The sequence below is a fragment of the Trichosurus vulpecula genome, chromosome 4 (assembly GCF_011100635.1).
Source record: "Trichosurus vulpecula isolate mTriVul1 chromosome 4, mTriVul1.pri, whole genome shotgun sequence".
Classification (NCBI taxonomy): domain Eukaryota; kingdom Metazoa; phylum Chordata; class Mammalia; order Diprotodontia; family Phalangeridae; genus Trichosurus; species Trichosurus vulpecula.
In genome coordinates, this window is record NC_050576.1 from 130,059,639 (window position 1) to 130,080,046 (window position 20,408).

The 20,408-nt window shown below is 35.5% G+C and overlaps 1 protein-coding gene across 1 annotated transcript in view; it reads left to right on the forward strand.

Annotated features, from left to right (window-relative positions):
- DNAH14 (dynein axonemal heavy chain 14) overlaps positions 1–20,408 on the forward strand; it is a 377,809-nt gene that overhangs the window by 74,408 nt on the left and 282,993 nt on the right. Inside the window, exons 16-17 of the mRNA XM_036755542.1 lie at positions 2,771–2,934; positions 3,504–3,851. Of these exons, the coding sequence (XP_036611437.1) occupies positions 2,771–2,934; positions 3,504–3,851 (512 nt within the window). The remainder of the gene's footprint in view (positions 1–2,770; positions 2,935–3,503; positions 3,852–20,408) is intronic.

The following is a 20,408-nucleotide window of genomic DNA, read 5'->3' on the forward strand; positions in this document are numbered from 1 at the left end:
CCTTTTCATGCTAACCAGTGCTGGCACAGAAGTTGTAGTTATTTTCATGGGTGTTAACTTTTCTTATTGAAACACTGCCCTTTTCATATTTAACAATGTAGTATGAAAAGGGCAGAAAAAGTGCTTTTGTACAATGGAAAAAAATTAAGTCAATTGGCAGAAGATGATGGCTATTACCTCTCTCATAAATGAACATTTTGATGCCTTAAAAAATAGGAAAAGAACTTTGATTTTATTTAAAAAATGATAAAATATATGTATGAATGAACAGTTGTCAAAGGGGATTTGAACAGGTTAGGACAGAAAATGAACTGTGGCATAAGGAGACAAATCACCTTGTCAAAGATGCAGAATGATGCTTTTTTTCTTTGTGAACATTTTGATGTTTGAGGGGGAACAAAGAAAGAACTTTTTCTTATTAAAAGCTGGAAAAATGTGAGTACTAAGACACTATTTCACAGACAGAGATAAGATGTGGGACTGTGTGGCAAACTTAAACCTATGGGATATTGTAATTTTTCAGCTCATTTACATAAGTTTTTAAGATTCAACAGGATAAAATGAGAGGGAGGAAGGAAGGGAGGAAAAGAGGAAGAGACAGAGACAAAGAAATCCTAAACCCAGGTCTTCTTGACTCTAAGGGTGACTCTTCTATTCATTGTGTTATGACGGATTTTAGACAGTGATGTGCATAAAGACATAACACATTTTATCAAATTTGCAGATGTAATAAAGTTAGGAGATAAAGATAACACATGGGATTATTGTCATTTATTAAATAGTCAATATCTCAAGATACTTTGACAGGCTACAATGTTTGACTAAATCTAATAAAATACAATGAAATAGGGACAAATGTGTAGTCTTACACTTGGGCTCAAAGAGTCAACTTCACAAATATAAGATGGGGGAGGTATAGTTAGGTAGCAGTTCATCTGAAATGTATCTTTGGATTTTAGTGGACTAAGATCACTATATAATATAATATAACAATATAATATGTCGGTAAAATATAACAATATAATATGGCAGTAAAAAAGTTACATCTTTAGGTTACATTAAGAGTATCATGATATCCAAGAATAGGGAAATGACAGTGATACTATGTTAGCCTCTGAATTCTTCTGGAATATAATATTCAATTTTGGGAGCCACATTTTAGAAAAGACACTGAGAAATGTGGGGGTCTGTAGTGGGGGGTGATCATACTGGCAAACAGGCTTGAACTCATTCTATATGAGAACTGGTTAAGAAATTGGGGATATCTACCTGTTGGGAGTTTCACAAAATTCACTAGCCTTCTTAGAATTTTATTAATTATTACAGATAAACCAGCAATGAAATATGTATGGATATCACTTCTTATGATCACTGTTTTTTTCTTTTCTTTCTGACTTTTTTCTATCTTCATTTCACCAAATTGATTTCCTCTCTTGTGAACACTCATCCCATACTGACTCCTTTTTAAAAATTCAGACTTTGGCTTTCTTTTCTTACTCTAGAGCAATGGTGTCAAACTCAGAAATGCAGGCTCCTGAACTATACGTTACGATACCTGTGAGCCACATGTTGACTTGGAAAATCACGTGTTAATATTATCTGTGTTTTATCATATTTTTATTTTGTTAAATATTTTCTGATTATATTTTAATCTGGTTTGGGCAGCACTCAGGAGCATTATGGGCTGTGTGCAACCCAGAGCACCCCATCGGTCAACACCTCTGTTCTAGAATTAGTAGAAAATCTTAAGTTTCTGAGGAAAATCGTCTGTTCATGTGGCTTAAACAATTATCTTTGCAGATGTTTCCAACCCTGACTTTTTCCAAGTTTCATATCTATTGCTGCCTATAGGCTCAAGCAGCACTTGAAAATTAATGTTTAAAACCTGTGAAACTCAGAAGAGAGAGAATTTGATGAGTTATGCGTTTTGGTTTTTTTTTTTTTGAGTTATGCATTTTGACATATTATCAGATGTTGGCTAGAAATAAAAGTCAATGCAGATTTAAAAAGTTAAGGAAAAGTCAGGATCCGAAATAACATCTACAAAAGGCATAGTTTAAACTACATGAACAGATAAACTTCCCTAGAACCCAAGGAAATCCGAGGAATCCAAGGGTGAGAAGGCCAGAGAGCAAAAGGCAGAGCCTTGGGGAAAAGACAACAGAAAATAAGGAGCCACTGGGGTTTTTTTTTACTATTTACAAGAGAGGAAATTAATCATTGTGAAACAGATTAGTTTGATCATTTCTAAGACAGAAAACAATGTGTTTATCACTAACATTAAATTTACTATGCTCTGAGTTGCAGAGGATTAAAACAGTGCTAATGTTCTCTCCCTTTTTCTTCATCTCTAACAAAGATTCAAAAAATTCTTCTAATTCTATACTAACTCAAATATTTACTTCCAGTTTTCAGTTACTGCCCTTATTGAAGCTCTGATCCCCTTACAACCAGACCCGTACTATAATAACCCAATAGTTGGTTTTCTTTTCTCCAACCTCACTCTTCTTACCCCTGCCCAGTACATCCTGTACCAAGTTACTCCGGAACGTTTCCCTGAACACTGTCATTTCCTTACCCAAGAACTTCTGTGACACCTTTTTCCCTTATAAAATATATTTATATTTGATACAAACATTGAAGACCCTACCATCTCTTATTTCACCAGCGCTGTTTCTTAATAGCTATAGATGCTATAGGATTTAAGAGTTGTTATAGATGAGACTGCTGAAATGAGCCTAAAATGCTAATTTTTAATCATATTTTTTAGCTCGTTTTATTCCTTTCAGTCAAGATCAGCGTCTGTTTATCTTTTTCTTTGATCCTATGACTACGCAAGTGCCTAGTGAACAAGAATTGGAGAGACAGAAAAGGCTGTCAAGATGGCCAGATCACTCTACCCTGTTTGAAATGGATCCTGCCTACCAAAGCAATGTGAGTTTAGTAACAAAGCTCAAAATAAGATCCAAATTAGTAAAGTAAATATTCAAATCTAGTACCAAGCCCAGAGTCAGGAAGACCTGAGTTCAAATTTGGCCTCAGACACTAGGTGTGTGATCCTTGGCAAGTCACTTTATCTCTGTTTGCCCCACTTTCCCCATCTGTAAAATGGGAATAACAGCACCTGCCTCCCAGAGTTATTGTGAGGATGAGCTGAGATGATATTTGCAAAGCACAGTGGCAGGCACATAGTAAGTGCTATGCAAATGTTAGCTATCATTATCATCGTCATTATCATCATCTTTAATTCTGCCATTCTGAGAAGAGTGATGTAAAGAAGAAATGTCAGTCTGGATGTTTCAGAGACTCCTATCTATGTTTTCTACAGCAGTTTGGAAATTTAGAACTGATTGTTAGCCCAATAAAATTTAATCTTGAATTTAGCTTAATTAAACTGACTTTCTAAAGTGAGTAATTTAAATGTAATACAAAGTATTTTTTAAAATGCAGCTTCCTCAGTGTTCATTGTAGTTCCTAATTAATTGTTAATAATTTATTTGCAGATTGTGAGCCTTCTGACCATTATTGGTAATTCAATGGCACGAGTTGAATGTTATAGCCACGAATTTCTTCAGTTTTGTACCATGGTAGAACAAGCAAAGACAATGGCATATAAAATATCAAGACTACAAGAACAGTTAACCTCAAGTGATTTTAGAAATATCTTGGATGTGTACACAGACTATTTTAGAGATGTTGTTTATATGCCTGTTGAGAAACGTATTAATATTATGAAGGTTGTGAGTCTTGAATATCAGTCAAGCTGCTTACCATATATTGAAAATGTCATTAAAATGAGCCATACATTGTTGGAGTCCATGATTCAAGAAAAGAATACAAGCCTCTTTGCAGTAAGTACTTTGTTAATGTTCTTTACTAATGTGGTTATAGGATGTGCACAGTGATTAGCATGTCTAGAAAATGTTCCCCTGTAGTAGCAACTGTTTTTTAGACTTAAACTTTTGCTATTTCTATTACTCTGCAGAGAATACTATTGTACCTGACTGTAAGGTCATACTTTAGGCAGTGTAAACCTTATGCTAGGGGTCCTCATGACAGTAAAAGCCCAGGTGTCCTTTAAAGGACTTTCTGAATCTCTTGGTTTAGAGCTACTTCCTAGAAAACCCAGGACAGTGTATGTAGGGTATTCTCAGAGATGCAGAGACCAGCTTCCAACTTGTAAGCTTATAGTTCTCTGCATAATAGAAGAATCCCATAACTAGGTTGCACACTTAGAAGATTATGCAAACAAGGAGGAAAGGATGGGAAGGGGCAACACTTGAACCTCATTTTCACCTGACCTGGTCAATGCAGGATAGAATACATGCAAAGCTGGGTGAAATACATTTCACTAAACATGGGGAAAAAGAGGGACTGGGAGGAGAAGAGAGGAAATAATAATATAATATATTCAGGGAAAGGTTAGCACTAAGCAAGAACAAAACAAAAACTCCCACCTTGGCAGATCAATCCCAAAGAGTTGTTAGGATGGAAGGGAGGATGGAAAGAAGGAAGGAAGAAAGAGAGGTAGAGTGGGTGATTGGGTATTACACAAAGGGAAAAAAATTGGGTATTAGACAAAAGAAAAGAGGGGCATGGGAGCAGTAAAATATTGTATTAGGCATAGAGTACTGGGGCTAAGCTCATTCCTTCTTTCTCACCACCCTCTTCTTTATAATGAAGGAGCAGGAAACAAAGAAAGGAAAAATTATGGGTATAGGTTGGAAGAAAATAGACAATTGGCATTCACAATTGTAAATGCAATGAACTCACCCTTAAAATGGAACACAATCGCAGAGTGAGTTCTTGTTTATAAGAAACACATCTGAAACATAATGATTCATGCAGAGTTATAACGAGGAACTATCTATCATGCTTCTGTTGAAATCAAAAAGGCATAAGTAACAATCATGATCTCTCAGATAAGGCAATAGCAAAAAGAGAGAGAGAGAGAGACAGAGAGAGAGAGAGAGAGAGAGAGAGAGAGAGAGAAACTTTATTCCAAATGACAAACAAGGAAGATACGTTATGTTGAACTATATTGTAGATAAGGTATTAATATAAATGCTTAATATATATGCACCAAACATGATAGCAGCTAAATTTTTAAAGGAAAAGTTAATGGGTTACTGGGAGAAATTGGAACTAAATCTGTAATAATGATCTTCAACATACCCATTTTCATATCTAGATCAATCTAACCAAAAAGTAAATTTTAAAAATTTAAATACTTGAACAGAATTTTAGAAAAGTTACATTATAGACATCTGGTGATTATTGAATGAGAATAGGAAGGCATGTGTGTATATATATTTCTCAGCTATACATGACACCTTTTCAAACAATAACTATGTATTAGAGTATAAAATCCTTATAAACAAATGTAGAAAATTAGACATGTTAAACATATCTTTGCTGACCAAAATACAGTAAAAATATATTTTATAATAGACTACTAAAGAAAAGATAAAAGTTAATTGGATATTAAGTAACTTAATCCTAAATAATTGGTGGGTCAGAAAATAAACCATAGAAGCAAAACATAATTTTGTTTAATGTGATGATAACACTGAAACTGCAGTGTTTTTTGGGATGCAGCTAGAACAGTCCTTAGGGGAGATTTTCTATTTCTAAAGATTTTTATCAACAAAAGCAATAAAGAACAAGTGAATGGAGCATACAATTAAAAAGAAAAATTTTAAAAAACCCAAATTTTAAAACTCCAAATAAACATCAAAATAGAAAATCTGAAAGTCAAAGAAAAGTTTAACAAAATTTCAAACGAAACAAAAAAGTCATCAACTTAATAAATAAAACTCAGTGCTTTAAAAACAACAAAATTGATAAACCATTTCCTAAATTGATTTTTAAAAACAAACAGGAAAACCAAATTTATTATCACAAATTTTAAAAAGAGATTCAACACAAATTAAGCAATAAAATAGGAAATTATTTTGCCTAATTATATGCCAATTAAGCAAACAAATGAAATGGTAGAATATTTACAAAAATATAAAATGCATACCTTAACAGAATAAAGAAGAGGTGATTTAAATGATCCAATCTCTGAAAAATTATTGAACAAACTATAAACACCCACTCACACACACATACATACACACACTCAATCACTCATAACATCTGGACCACATGGATTTACAAGGAAATTCTACCAAATATTTGGAGAATAGTTTATTCTAATATTATATAATGTGTTTGAAAACACAAGCAAATAAACACAGTAAACTTATTTTTTGGCAAACCCAGAGACCCTAGCTTACCAGGTAAGTGTTGATTGTTTGACAAAAACTGATGGAAAAAAATTAGCAAGTAGTCTGCCAGAACCAGGTATAGACCAAAATCTCACTGTCTACCATAAAAGGCTCCACATTACTATGACTTAGACATAAAAACTGACAAGATAAACAAATTAGAGGAGCATGGAATAAGTTACCTTTCTGATAGGGAAAGAGTTCATAACCAAACAAGGGATGGAGAGGGTGACAGAAGCTTAAAAATGGACAATTTTGATGACATAAAATCTTAAAATATTTACACAAACAAATTCAATGCAGTTTAGATTAGAATGCAAATGGGTAACTGGGGAACAAAATCTTTAAAGTATGTTTCTCTTAAAAGTCTCATTTCCAAAATATATAAGGAATTGGTTACAAATTTTTAAGAACAAGAGTCATTCCCCAACTGATAAGTGTGAGTCAAAGGATATGAGCAGGAAGTTTTCTGAGGAAAAAAATCCAAGTAATCAATAGTTACATGAAAAATGCTACAAATGACTAATAATTAGAGAAACAAAAATTAAATTAACTCTGAGGTTCTACCTCACAGCAATTGGATTGACAAAGGTGACCCAAAAAAAGGGGGAGTTAGAGAGACTGAAGGAGAAAACAGGTCCATTAATGCCATGTTAGTTTAACTAAATTGGTGTACCCATTCTGGAAAACAATTTGGAATTAAAGTCAAAACACTCTTAGGTGCATTCCCCAAAGAAGTTAAAGAGAAAAAGATCCTAAATGTGCAAAAAGGTTTATGGCAGCTTATTTTTGTATTGGTTAAGAATTCTAAGTTAAGGGAGTGCCCATAATTGGGGAATAGCTGAACAAATTATGTCCAATGAATATAATGAAATAATAAGTGATGAACAAAGAGATCGTTTTTAAAAGTGTAGGAAGACTTGTATAAACTTATGCGGGGTGACATGAACTAAATCAGGAAAGTAATTTACATATTAACAACAAAACCATAAAGACCAACAGCCTTGAAAGACCTTTAAAAACTGATCATTGCAATGACCAACTTTAATTCCAGAGAATCAATGATGAAGGATAATACCTACCTCCTGTCAGGCAGGTGATAGATTCAAGGTGCAGAAAGACATTTTTTGGACAAGGCTAATGGGGAAATTTTTTATTTGACTCTTGTTTGTGTGTGTTATAAGGATTTTGTTTTTCTTTTTTCTTTTCCAATGGGAAGGAAGAGGCAAAAAAATAAATTTTTGTTTACTGGGGAAAAAAAAAAACTTCTATAACAGCTGCAGTCACAATTGGTGTTTTAAGGCATCAGTTGAAAAAATCTAATAATTTAAACTCATTCTTCTGTAAACACAAATATGCATGCATATATACATACTTAAATGCCCTCACTAGATCCTACCATCCCTGATAATTGTCATCCTACATTCCTTTTCTTTTTCTTAGCTAAATTCCTTTAAAAAACTATCGTTACTCAGTACCTTCACTCCTTTTTCTGGATACTATCTCCTCTCTGGGTTTTTATAATACTGTTCTCTTCCAATTCTTGGATCTGACTACTCCATCTTAGTCTTGGTAGTCCATCTGTGTCATGTCCACTAACTAGTTGTACCTTAACTTCTGTCCTGGAGCCCATTCTCATTCTCTCTCTCTCTCTGTCTCTCTCTCTCTCTGTCTCTCTCTGTCTCTCTCTCTCTGTCTCTCTCTCTCTGTCTCTCTCTCTCTCTCTCTCTCTCTCTCTCTCTCTCTCTCTCTGTCTCTCTCTCTCCCTTTTTTTCTGTATACCAACTAATTTGATTATTTTATCTGCTCCCTTGGGTTTAGTTATTATCTCTGGATACATAACTGCCATATCTATATATGAAGTTCTAATCTCTCTTTTGAACTTCAGTCCCCACATCACCAACTACCTTTGAACATTTTGGACTGGATGACCCATAGATGTGAAGAAAAAGAAATCCTGATTCAAGTCTTGCCCTGGTCAGTGAGGCAAACTAAGGAAATAAGACATAGGTAATATATTAGCACACCAAGGCAGCAAGCAATTGGGGGGTGACCCATGCCAATTTCAAACTTGGAATAGCTTTTATAGGCAGAAGTAAATAACTTCCATATAAGGGTAAAAACTGCTGATTGGTACAGGTTTGAGGAAATGGGTTTTATGCCATCTCAGTTTTCCCCATGTCCAAGTATGAATGTGCAAGGGCATTTCCGGGCCACCATCTCCTGCATGCTGGCTGCACATGTACCCAAATGTTAAGCACAGTTTAAACATGAAGTCGCTCAGGCAGACTTGGTGCAGTAGCATCTCAAACTTGTTATGCCCAAAACAAACCTGAAAGGTTTTGGTCAAGTGAGGTTAATATTAGCCAAAAGTTGCAGGAGAAATAAAAGGAAATTATAAAATCCTGTAACATTTTGCACTTTGAATTCATCACCTTTCTGTCAAAAGAGTGGGTAATACATGTTTTATCATATGCCCAGTGTTGGCCAGCTAACATTGTTCATCAGTGAATTGTTCAGAGTTTTTAAGTCTTTCAGAGTTCTTTTTCTATACAGTGTTGCTGTCCTTGTATGAACTGTTCTTCTGGTTTGTCTCCTTTCATTCTTTGTCACAGCACAACAATACTCTATTACATTAATATACCTCAATTTTTTAGCCATTCCCCAGTTGTCTAAGAGGCAATCTAAAGGATCCCCTTAGATTCTGGTTCTTTGCTTTGCACTTTTTTTCCTTTTAATTTCTCCTTCAGTATAAGGAAGCTTGTTTTGCTTCTAGCTCTTCCCTCCGCAGGATTGTCCTGTCTTAACCTGCTCTCCTCTCTGTCCCTGCTTATTTCTCTGTTGACTTTGAGAAATTTCTTCAATAAACTGTGTGTGTCTTAAAATACTAATTGTGGCTGCAGTTGCTATAAAGGGAAGTTCATTTGATACAAACTCTCCTACCCTTTTCTTTGTGTGTATATGCATATGTGAATAAGTGTGTACACATACATACATACACATGTGTCTTTTTATATCACAGTTATAAGAAATAGCAAATATATCTATATACTCAAGCATATATGTACACACACACACATATGCTCTTCTACTTTCATATCCAGTTATAAGAAATAGCAAGTTTATCCATGTAAAGCATATGTTTGTGTGTATCTTTCTCTCATACAAAGTTGTAAGAAAGAGCAAGTTTATATACTCAGGAACACACATATACTCTCTCTCTCTCTCTCTCTCTGTCTCTCTGTCTCTCTCTCTCTCTCTCTGTCTCTCTCTCTCTCTCTCTCTCTCTCTCTCTCTCTCTCTCTCTCTCTCTCTCTCTCTCTCCCCCCTACTTCTTCCTCTCTCCTCTCTTCTCCAGTTATAAGAAATAGTACATTCCACACTTTCTTCCTCCTTTCTACAACATTGTATTCCTCCTGTTTGCCTCTTTTCTTTTCTCTCCAAAAATCTTCAGAATACAAGCAAACCTACCCTCTGTTTTTCTTATTTAAATCCTTCAATATTCTTTGCAGGCCTTAAGGTTCTAAAAGGAAACTTGTTTCTTCTCCGTCCTGTTAGCTCTACATTATCATCTAGCCCCTTCTAGTTGATCGAATAAGTTTAGCTTCCTAGATTTCTTTAGAGGCTTGTGTTTGTATTTCAAAGTTCCTGCTCAGCTCTAGTCTTTAAATCAAAAATGATTGAAATTACTCTAATCCATTAAAAGTCTATTTTCCCCCAATAGAATCATACTCAGCTTTGAAGAATGTTATTTTTGGTTATAAACTTATCTCTCGCTCTTTGGAATGTAGTATTCTTTTTTAATCTTTTTTTTATTTTAGACTTAAATACTAAAACTTAAACACACAATAAGAAAAGAAAAAGAAACATATTATAAGCTTAAATATTAAAACTTAAATACAAAATGAGAAAAAAGCATGTCATGTGCATAGCAGAAGGTAAGAGAGCATTCAAAAATATAAATAAATTTCCACTTCAAGAAAGCCTATGTAATAAATAATACACATTGTATTGAGAGTTGTCCATCTTTTCTTTGCTTCCTTGTAAGTTTTCTTTTGTTCTCTGCTGTGCATTTTTTACTTTGATATTTTCCCCCCTTCCTCATCACCCCTCCTCTGTTACCCACGGCTACAATTAGGGTGACTATATTTATGTATAGATATAGATATATATACACATACATCTATACATACATACATATATACTTTCCCTAATTCTACTCCTGATCTTTCTTTTTGTTTGTGTATATCTCTTATTTCCTATCCCTCCTGACTCCTCTACTTTACTTCTACCCATTACCTTGCCCTCCTATTACTTAACCTACCACCCTCCAAGGATCCATCCCTTATCTTCCCATTCCCATAAATCTAAACACTCTTCTATACCCCCCTTTGACCTATTCCCTCACCCTCCCCTCTAGAGATCCTTCCATTATCCTTTCTCCCCTCCCTAGACCCTTAGTGTTTTATTTCTTTCTGAATTTAGAAGACTTTTATACTGTTCTAGATATATATGCATTGTTCCCTCTTGAACCTGAACTAACAGCCCTCCTCCCCCATCTAAATTGTCTGTGTCAACTCTTCCTCTTGCACCTCATTTGTATAAGATAATTACTCTTTTTAGCTGTTACTGAATGGTTTTACTTTTTAAAAATCATGTCATATTCATTTCTACCCCAATCTTTCTTATGAACTACCCACTTACTAATAACAGTTTTAGTCATATGTTTTATATTCTATATACATAAAAGGTCAATCCTTATTGAGTCCCTTGTAATTAATTAGTCTTTGGTATGTATCTTATGTTTCTCTTGGCTCTTGCATATCAAATCTTTTATTGAGTTCAGGTTTTTTTTAAAGTCTGACAATTCATTAAATGCCAATTTTTTTTCATTCAGGATTATGCTTAGCTTTGCTGGCTATGATATTTTCAGTCAGAAATCCAATTATTTTGCTCTTCAATATATAGTATTCCAAGACCTGTGATCTTTTAGTGCCACCACTGCTAGGTCTTATATGATTCTAATTGTGGTACCACCATATTTAAATTGTTTTTTCTTGTTGCTCTTAATATTTTATCCTTAATCTGAGAGTTTCAGAATTTGACTATATATTCCTCTGAGTTGTCCTTGCAGGACCTCTTTCAGATAGTGATTGGTGGATTTTTTCTATTTCTACTCTCCCTTCTTGTTCTAATGCTTCAGGACAGTTTTCTTTGATTATTTCTTGTATTATCGTATTAAGATTCTTCTTTTGATCATAGCTTTCAGGTAGTCTGATTATTCTTGTTTTCTTCTCTTGATCTGTTCTCTGGACCAGATGTTTTTCTTATGAGATATTTCATATTTTCTTCTATTTTTTCATTCTTTATATTTTGTTTTATTATTTCTTGACCTCTTGTAACTTCGTTGGCTTCCTCTTGCCCAATTCTGATTTTCAAGGAGTGATTTTCTTCCTTAAGATTCTGGACCTCCTTTTCTAAATGGCTGGTTTTATTTTCATTATCTTGTTTTTCTTGGATTATCCTCTTTTTTAAGTTTTTTCCTTAATCTCTCTCATTTGATTTTTAAATTCTCTTTAAAGTTCTTCTATGAATTCTTTTTGGGCAGGTGACCATTTGACATTACTCTTTTGGGTAGAAGAGGATTTCTTCACTTTAGTATCCTCCCCTGAAGGGGAACCTGATCTTCTCTATTCCAGTAGTAACTCTATCTATGGTTGGATTCTTTCTCCTTTGCCTATGCATCTTTTTATTTGTAGAGACTTAGTTTCTGTAATTACTTCTAGTACTGGGGTATAGGGGATGGTGCCTCTGGCTTCAGATCCTCCTTTAGTTCTCACCTCTCGCCTGGAACCAAAACCAAGACCTCCAGCCTCCTATAAGTGCCCACAGCTAGTGGCATCCCTGCTCCACTGTTTCTGCATTCACCAGGCATGTGCTGGTTCCTTCTCACCCTGGGCAGTGTCTCTGGCATTCTTTGTCAGCAGAGGTTCCCTTGTTATTTCCCGGCTCAGATGCCCAACTTCCCTCGTTGTCTCAGGGGTAAAAGTTCCTGTGCCTGGGGCCAAGGCAGCCTCCCAACCCAGCTAACCCCAGGGCTTGCCACTTGCTATTTTAAGGACCTGACCTGGAGGTGTTTACTCTTCACAGGGACCAAACCTCTCATGGGATTTTTCTCCAGATCTTCTCCAACTGTCCCAGGAGGACCCTTGTTCTGCCCCTACTCTTAGTTATTCTTACCACTTTATGTTTGCTCTATGGTGTTATTTTATCTCTTTTGTAAGGAAAAATCTTGAGAGCTTGGAATTTTCTGACCAACTCTGCCATCTTCCCAGAATCCTCCACCAGAATATCATATTCTCGGATTGTAGTAGAAGCTGCTAGGTCTTATGCAAGCCTAACCCTTGTATTATCCTTGGTATTTAAAAAACTTCTTTCTGAGTGCTTATAGTATTTTCTTTTGTGTGGGGACTCTAGATTTTGGCCCTGACATTCTCAGAAATTTTCTTTCTTGAGTTTTAGGAGGTAATCAATGTATTCTTTCAATCTTTACTCACTGGTTCTAATAGATGAAAGCAGTTTTAATTGACAATTTCTTAAAATATAATATCCAAGTTTTTTTTTTAAGTTATCATGGTTTTCAGAGAGTCAAATTGTTCTTAAATTATATGTCCTTGACCTGTTTTCCAGGTCAGTTGTTTTCAATAGCATATAGCTTATACTTTTTTCTATTTTTTCAGTCTTTTGATTGTGTCATAATATTTCTTGCTCTCTCTTGGAATGATTGATTTTTCTTTGTTCTGTTCTCCTTTACAGTGAGTCTATTTCTTGGATAAGGTATACCACTTTCGGTTCTCAACTATTTTTCTGATTCTTCCAGAGCTTTTATTTCATTTTTGTATCTCTTGATTTATTTTTTGTAGGTGTTCATATAACCCTTATCCAAAACATGCTTTTTTTCCTTTGAGTACCTGATTAGAGTTGTTTCGGAGTTACTTGCTCTTTCTTTGGGGGCTCTCTAGATCTATAATAATTGTTTATTTTGTTCTGTATTTCTGTATATCTCCATCTTTGCTTCCTGAAGTGAGGCTTTGTGTCAGAGCTGGTCTCTACCCTTGGGCAGCTAGGTGGCACAGTGGATAGAGCACCAGGCCTGAAGCCAAGAAGACCTGAATTCAAATGTGACCCTACACACTTACTAGCTGTGACCCTAGAAAAGTCACTTAATATGTTTGCTTTAGTTTCCTCATCTGTCAAATGAGCTGGAGAAGGAAGTGGCAAACCACTCCGGCATCTTTGCCAAGAAAATCCCAAATGGAGTCATGAAGAGTCGGACACAAATGAAACGACTGAACAATAACACAAATATCTACCTTTGCTGTGCCTTTTGGTATAGCAATTGGTCCTGCTTGGTCTCACTCTGAATGCCCTGGATTCTTGCACTGACTTCCACCTTCTAGGATTAGACCCTCTGGCTCTGCCCTTAATCTTTGAGGGTCCCAATGCTAGATCTTTGGAGCCCTCTGTGGCTTCTCAAGACAGAGTTCATAGGTTTTCTAGGTCTCAGACTCTAGACATTGTCACTTCTAAGAATTTCTGTCTCTAACCTGGGGCATTATGACCTCCTTGGGTCCTTTGTAGGGAATCTTCTGCCTTTGCTGCCTTTAGACACAACCTTATAAGCTATATGTGTCTCTGGCCAATATTTGCTCATTCTGGAAGTCTTCTGCCTTATATGCTTTGCTAGCGGCCTTCTTTCCTAACTGGCTGACTTTTGTGTATTTTGGTCATGGAAGAAATCACTGACTCTAGTTTCTTGTTGGATTTATTAGTCATTCAGCATGATGTGAATTTAAGGCTTTTGTTAAAGTACATATGTTGGATCTAAGTGGTTTATTTCCCTTTAGGCAGCCATTAGACTAGGAGGTTCTTGAGAGCAGAGACTGTCTATTTCCTCCCTTTGTATCTCCCATCCTTAGCATAGTGCCTAACTTATAGGAGGTACTTAATAAATATTTATTGATTGACTAACTGGAAGTTCTTTTCCTCCTTCACTCTTGAAGTGGTAAAGCCATACTGATTCTTAAAAAGTAACTAAAGATATGATATGCATTAAAAAAGTGAACAGTCTATGTAAGACAGAGAACTTGCAAAACTCTCCAGATTGGCTCTCTGGACAGTGTAGCCAAATCTAGCCAGCTATTCATGCAACTGGATTTCCTGCCATCTGGTTAGCTCTCAACATGTTGTTATAGCAAAGCAGAACTCAAAGCAAAATCTCTTAGGCTGGTTCTGGGCAACGCAGACAAGCCCATCCAGCCCTTTACTCTACAAGATGCTGCATTGCCCATTTAGCTTCAAGGATCTCAAAGTAGCTGCAAAACTTGCATTTTTTTCTTCTGTTTTTCCCTAGGAAGCCAGAGATGGTAGTAGAACACAACAAGCAGCTCTCAAAAGTTCTCCTCTGTCAACTTGTAGATAGCCTTTCCAGTTATTGAAAGTTATGCTGATTCAGTGACCCTATTGTTCCTATTGTACCTATCAGTTAGTGTTGAGGGAGACTCTGTTGGGGAAGGTATCACCTAGTCTGCAGCTTTTGTATTATCTGCAATCTAGCACATAGCAGGTCATTTCCCACCTGTTAGCCAGTAGGCTGGAGGACCCCTCCCCTGTGGTTAGTTCAGTGTGAAGTGATGGAGAATTTAGTTCCCCAAAACTCAAGATGGATAAAGGAGAATTAGGTCCCAAAATCCAAATTTTGATTTTTTTTTTCATTTGTGCATGAAGAAGGGAAGGCAGAAGGGAAGGCAAAAGCTACTGGGAAGAGACTGGTAAGTAAATGGTCTTGCATTCATTTGCATGAGAATACCATTACTCGTAAAGGGAGCAGAAGGAACAAGCCTTCCAAGAACTTCCAGGTAGATGAGCAGTAAAAGCTCGGGAAAATACTACCAGTTGTGTCTGCAACTCATTAGTAAGGCTTGGTAGGGACTGGGAAAATTATAGGAAAAAAAATTTCTGCCACATAAAGGATGGAACCTGATGTATTATACTCAGTTAGATATGCATTCTAAATGTGATTTGAAGATCTATAGCCTAGGCAAGCATAGGACTTTCAGCATTGTCAAGAGAGGCCTTTAAATAGCAATTACCCTCATTATCTTATGACCAGACCAATCTACCCCACCCCTACTGTCACCTCAGCCCAGAACCTGTTGTGGATAATGGGCATAAATTTTCACAGTGACAGAAGCAGGGAAGGTGACTAGGAACTAGAAATATCTTTTGGAAAGGTTGAAATAGAACTTTGAAAGCTTTTAAAAAATAAAAATATAAAAGAGGAATCTCTCTTTCTGTCTCTGACCAAGTTGGAGGGGCAGACAAAAGAAAAACAAAAAAAATTCAGTCAAGTGAAGATTATTTCTATAGGTAGAAGGGATGGGATTGGGAAATAAAGATTAAAGGAATTAAGCAAAAGAAAAGAAGAGGAAAATTTTAAGCAAGAGGAGTTAAGAGGAAATAGGTAGAAGGTTAAGAAAGTTCTAGTCTGTGTGACAATAAAGGGTTTTTTAGAGTTTAGGGTTTTGGAAAAAGAATAATAGTTTTTTTAAAAAAAATCTCATTCATATAAAGCAGATATGAGAAACTTTATTTGGTTATTCTTTGTGACATAGAAACTATAAAAATAAATTTGCAGCATGGGCTTATTTGAAGATAGTACACTAAAAGTCTATCCTTGAAGGACCATTGGAAAGGGTATATTTTAGTCCTTATGTATGAAATATACATTCATAATTTCATTACTACATAACAAATTTACAATGTTTGCAAACAAATGTTTGCAATCTTCATGTTTCAGAAAATCTTCATGGATCCTAAAAGAGGAACAAAAATACAAGACTGTCATTTTAAATCTTTGGCAGTAGATTAACTGAAAGTAGCTGGCCCTATAATTTGAAGTGTTAATACAGTAAAGGACCCTTGGGACAATTGAGATTCAGAATGATTCCATTGTAAATATAGATCTAGATGTGTTTGGATTTATTGTACTCTCATTTTAAGTGAGATGTATTCTTCTACCAGGATAGTTGCGGTGAATAAGAACTTAATGAAAGATCCATTTGTCATTTGGCATTAATGTGAGAAATAAAAATGCTGGAAAATGTGTGATCAGAAAAACCTGAGTTAAAATCCAGTCTCAGAAATGTGTTAGCTATGTGACTTCACTTCTGTTTACCTCTGTTTCCTAATGTGTAAAAGGGCAAATGAAATAATAGCACCCATCTCCCAGAGTTATTATTAAGGCCACATGATTATAAAGTGCTTAACACAGTACCTAGCTTATAACAAACACTATGTAAATGTTAATTAGTAGTAGTGGGAGCAGGAGCAGGAGTAGGAGTATTTCTTTTAATTAGCTGTAATTGCTACATGCTTGGTAACTTATACTGGGTTTTAGATATGATCAATATAAAATGCTACAAGAAATAAAATAAAGTGATTTCTATGTAAAAGGATTCAGAATTTCATTCAAATAAATCGATGTCAGTTGGCATTCAGTTAAATGCATCTCCAAATTCTGTTACATTTTAAAAATCCTTAATGTTGTTTGTGTATGGGACAAAAACTAAACCCCTGCAAAAATTAAATTAAACTCAGAGGCTACTCAAGTAGGAAGTAATTTTATCACGATCCCAAGAGGAAAAGGCGGTCTCCCAACCGATAGGAAATGGTAGGGAGAGGCAGGGTACAGGGGGCAGAACTTGAGCTTTATACCCTAAGGTAAACACCCCCCCCCATCATCACTGGCCTTTTACTCTCATTGGTGGAGTCCAGGCTCACGATCTCATGAGAAATCTAACCCAGGTACAAGTGACAAGGAAACGCTAATTGAGCCAATCACAATTCTTAAGAACACTTATATCCTTATTTGGCAAAGCTCCTGCTGGGGTGGTAGTGGGGAGGAAGTGGGTCCAGCTTCTCTAAGTTCTGGATTCCTATAGGTCAGGTGATTCCTTAGTAACTCCCCCAAGACTTAGGCCTAGCTGTCAATCAGAAGCCCTGAGCCACGCAGATTCCATGAGAGGGTTTCACCATCCCACTTATTTGTGTTGTTATTGTGTTTTTAAATTTCCTTGTATTGTAGATGTTGGGAAACTATTGTATGAGAAATGCTAAAAATTTAACTCTTTTGATCTGGTTACTGTGAAATTATTAATTAAGTTATTAGAGACTATTGTCATAATGCTAAAAACCTATCAAGTATTCAGTTGCATGCATTTTTAAAAAGGAAAATTGAAAATTACTTACTGTTTAGAAAAAGTTATGAAGAAAAGGCCTTGTAAACTCTCTTTATTTATAAACTTACAAGGCTCCTTGCAACTTCTGCTTGGGCAAATTGATAAAATATAGCCCTGTGAAAGAACTTGCTAGTGTTGTGAAATTCCTAAACAATGAGTTGGTTTCCTGAGAAAATGGGATCCCCTCTTCTACTCCTTCCAAACAGGGGAGAAGAAATGTTCAAGCCTACTTATAATAAAGAATGAGTTTTACTAAAGGTTATTTGCCCATCATTTGTGAAGATAATAAAATTATACCTAGAGTAGCATATATTAAAGTTACATCTTGAGCCAACTTAGTCTCAACAAACTCCAGTCTTAAAATTTTATTTTTGCCTTAGTAGGTGAATATATAATACCTTAATTGATAGATGTCTGTTAGTCTGGAGGTTTACAGTAATTGACCAGTATTTTTTATCTTGTTTTTTTTTTAAGTAACCTATCATATATTCACTATCTGTGGGAATTCCAGAATATAATTTTTTTAATGATTCATTTTTACACTAGGCTGGGTTTCAAATCGCTGAGAAGAAAAAGAAAAGAAAGAAAGCATGTTCATTTTGTTTAAAGGCCTGGTAAATTTTTATTATTGCAAAATTGTGAGGGAAATAATAACTGTTTCTAGCTCTAAGATGTGATTAGTGGAACTTGCTACTTCAGTTAAAATCTCTTAGGACTGTAATTAATATTTTTCTGAGCTTTTAATTCAGATATAATTGTGTGATTGATTATTAAGTAAGTAATCCATCATTCAAGGGAAATGCCACAAGCTGCTCAAAGAGTGTGTATTCCTGAACTGCTACAGGTGGATGTCTGTGTCTGGGTAGGTTGAGGGGGTGACCTTGGCATGGTCAAAGGTAGGAGCCTGTTGACTTGGTTTCCACAATGTGTTACCTCCTTATTGAACAAGAATGTTTCCTGCCTGGTTCATTCTGAGACTGGCTATGATACCCTGTGAATGAGGTGAAACTTTTCTATTTGATTGGCTATTCCAAAAACTTAACCATGACTTACCTAAAATGTGTGTAAGATATATATATATATATATGTGTGTGTGTGTGTGTGTGTGTGTGTGTATTATACACACATACATATATACACACATATATATGTGTATATGTGTCTCTGTGTATGTCTGTACATGTATATATACATGTACATATACACGTGTGTGTGTGTGTGTGTGTGTATCCTGGCAAAAAAATCCTTAATATAGGGGTGAGTCATTCTGTGCCCTTAGGCTTAGGCCTGGAGAACCAGTTTCGATTCTGTTATAACTATGTTCCTGTTTCTTTCATAGAAAATTTCTTTAACCATGGCAGGTAAAAATGTGTGAGATACAGACATAGATTCGTTTCTCTCTTTCTCCCTCCCTCTATGTATGTGTGTGTGTTTACACACACACACCCATATATGTACGTATATCATGACTCTTGTTGTTGCAATGCCCCAGCACCTTTGATTTACTATGATAAGCTGAAAGTGGGAAAAATCTTACTGTTTTGAATCTGAATTTGTAGTCATTCCATATGCTAAGCAATTAAGTAAATTAGTGCTTGAACTTGTCATCTACCTGCCAATACTTACATACATACATATATATGTGTGTGTGTGTGTGTGTGTGTGTGTAAGTCCCTGAAGTATCTCATTCTTTCAGAATTGATATGGGAATAATTAGACAAAGATAAAGAAACTTGTGAACAAAGATATAAATCTATTAATTTGTGAGGTTAAAGTCAGAAACCTCTTTTGTTTTGTTTTAAGGCTTGAAGAGTTTCTCAGAACAGTAGTCTCTCTGTATATAATTTGGGATTAACTAACTTAGTCCCAAATCTTCTGTTGTTTATTTAAATATGTGTCTTTTAAGCAAATCCATTTGTGTAACCATTGAACCCAGGGATAAAAAGGATGTACCTACAATGAATGCTGGTAGCTAAGTATAGGATTAGATCTTTAAAGTATCTCCTCCTCCTAAGTGGGGAATTAGTTGAAGAAAATTTTGAGAAAGCAACAAGATCACATGATTATACATAAAGCCCTTGAACATGTTATAACAATAAGTTCTGAAAATTGGATTCAGGACTTTCCATATAAAATTGCATTGATAATTGGGGGAAAGGAAATATAGGAACAGCAGGTGGTATGTAATAAATTTTCTAAAGTTTCAGGTAAATTATGGGTTCCTAATTTGATTTTCTTCTTATAGCTTTGTTGTTAATAAGACTAGAATTATGAGATTTGAGGTCTTTCACCACATGAGCTTGTTACTGGAAACAGCAAATTTAAGAGGTTATACTAAATTTTTACTGAGTCTTGTTACTGACAGATTTTAGTAGAATGACCTAGGATCTCTGCAAGTGACTTGGAACGAGAAGCAAATCCACTGGGAAAAGACAACCTCAGAGCTGCCCTGGGAACAAGGCCTATTCTGGAATGTCCAAGGGAAGATGTTTCCAGGGACCAGACAACTACATGGGACATCTTGGACTCAGGATGAAATGTGCTGATTAACTGAAAGTTGGGAGTGGGTTACCAGGTTACAGGGAGAATTGGTGTTGTTTAATACTGATGATCATTATTATATTACTTTAGTCTTTTGTTTCATGGTATTCATGTTTACTGATTCTTCTTGGTGACTTTACTGATACATAAATCTCCCCACTAAAATTAGTACATGGTGAGCCCTTTAAATGACTTGATGTGTGATCTGCTTTAGTTAACACATAGAGCCTATTTAACAAGATCTGTCTCCTTATGGAATACATGAGACTATGACTGTGTATTTAAGTTTATTCAA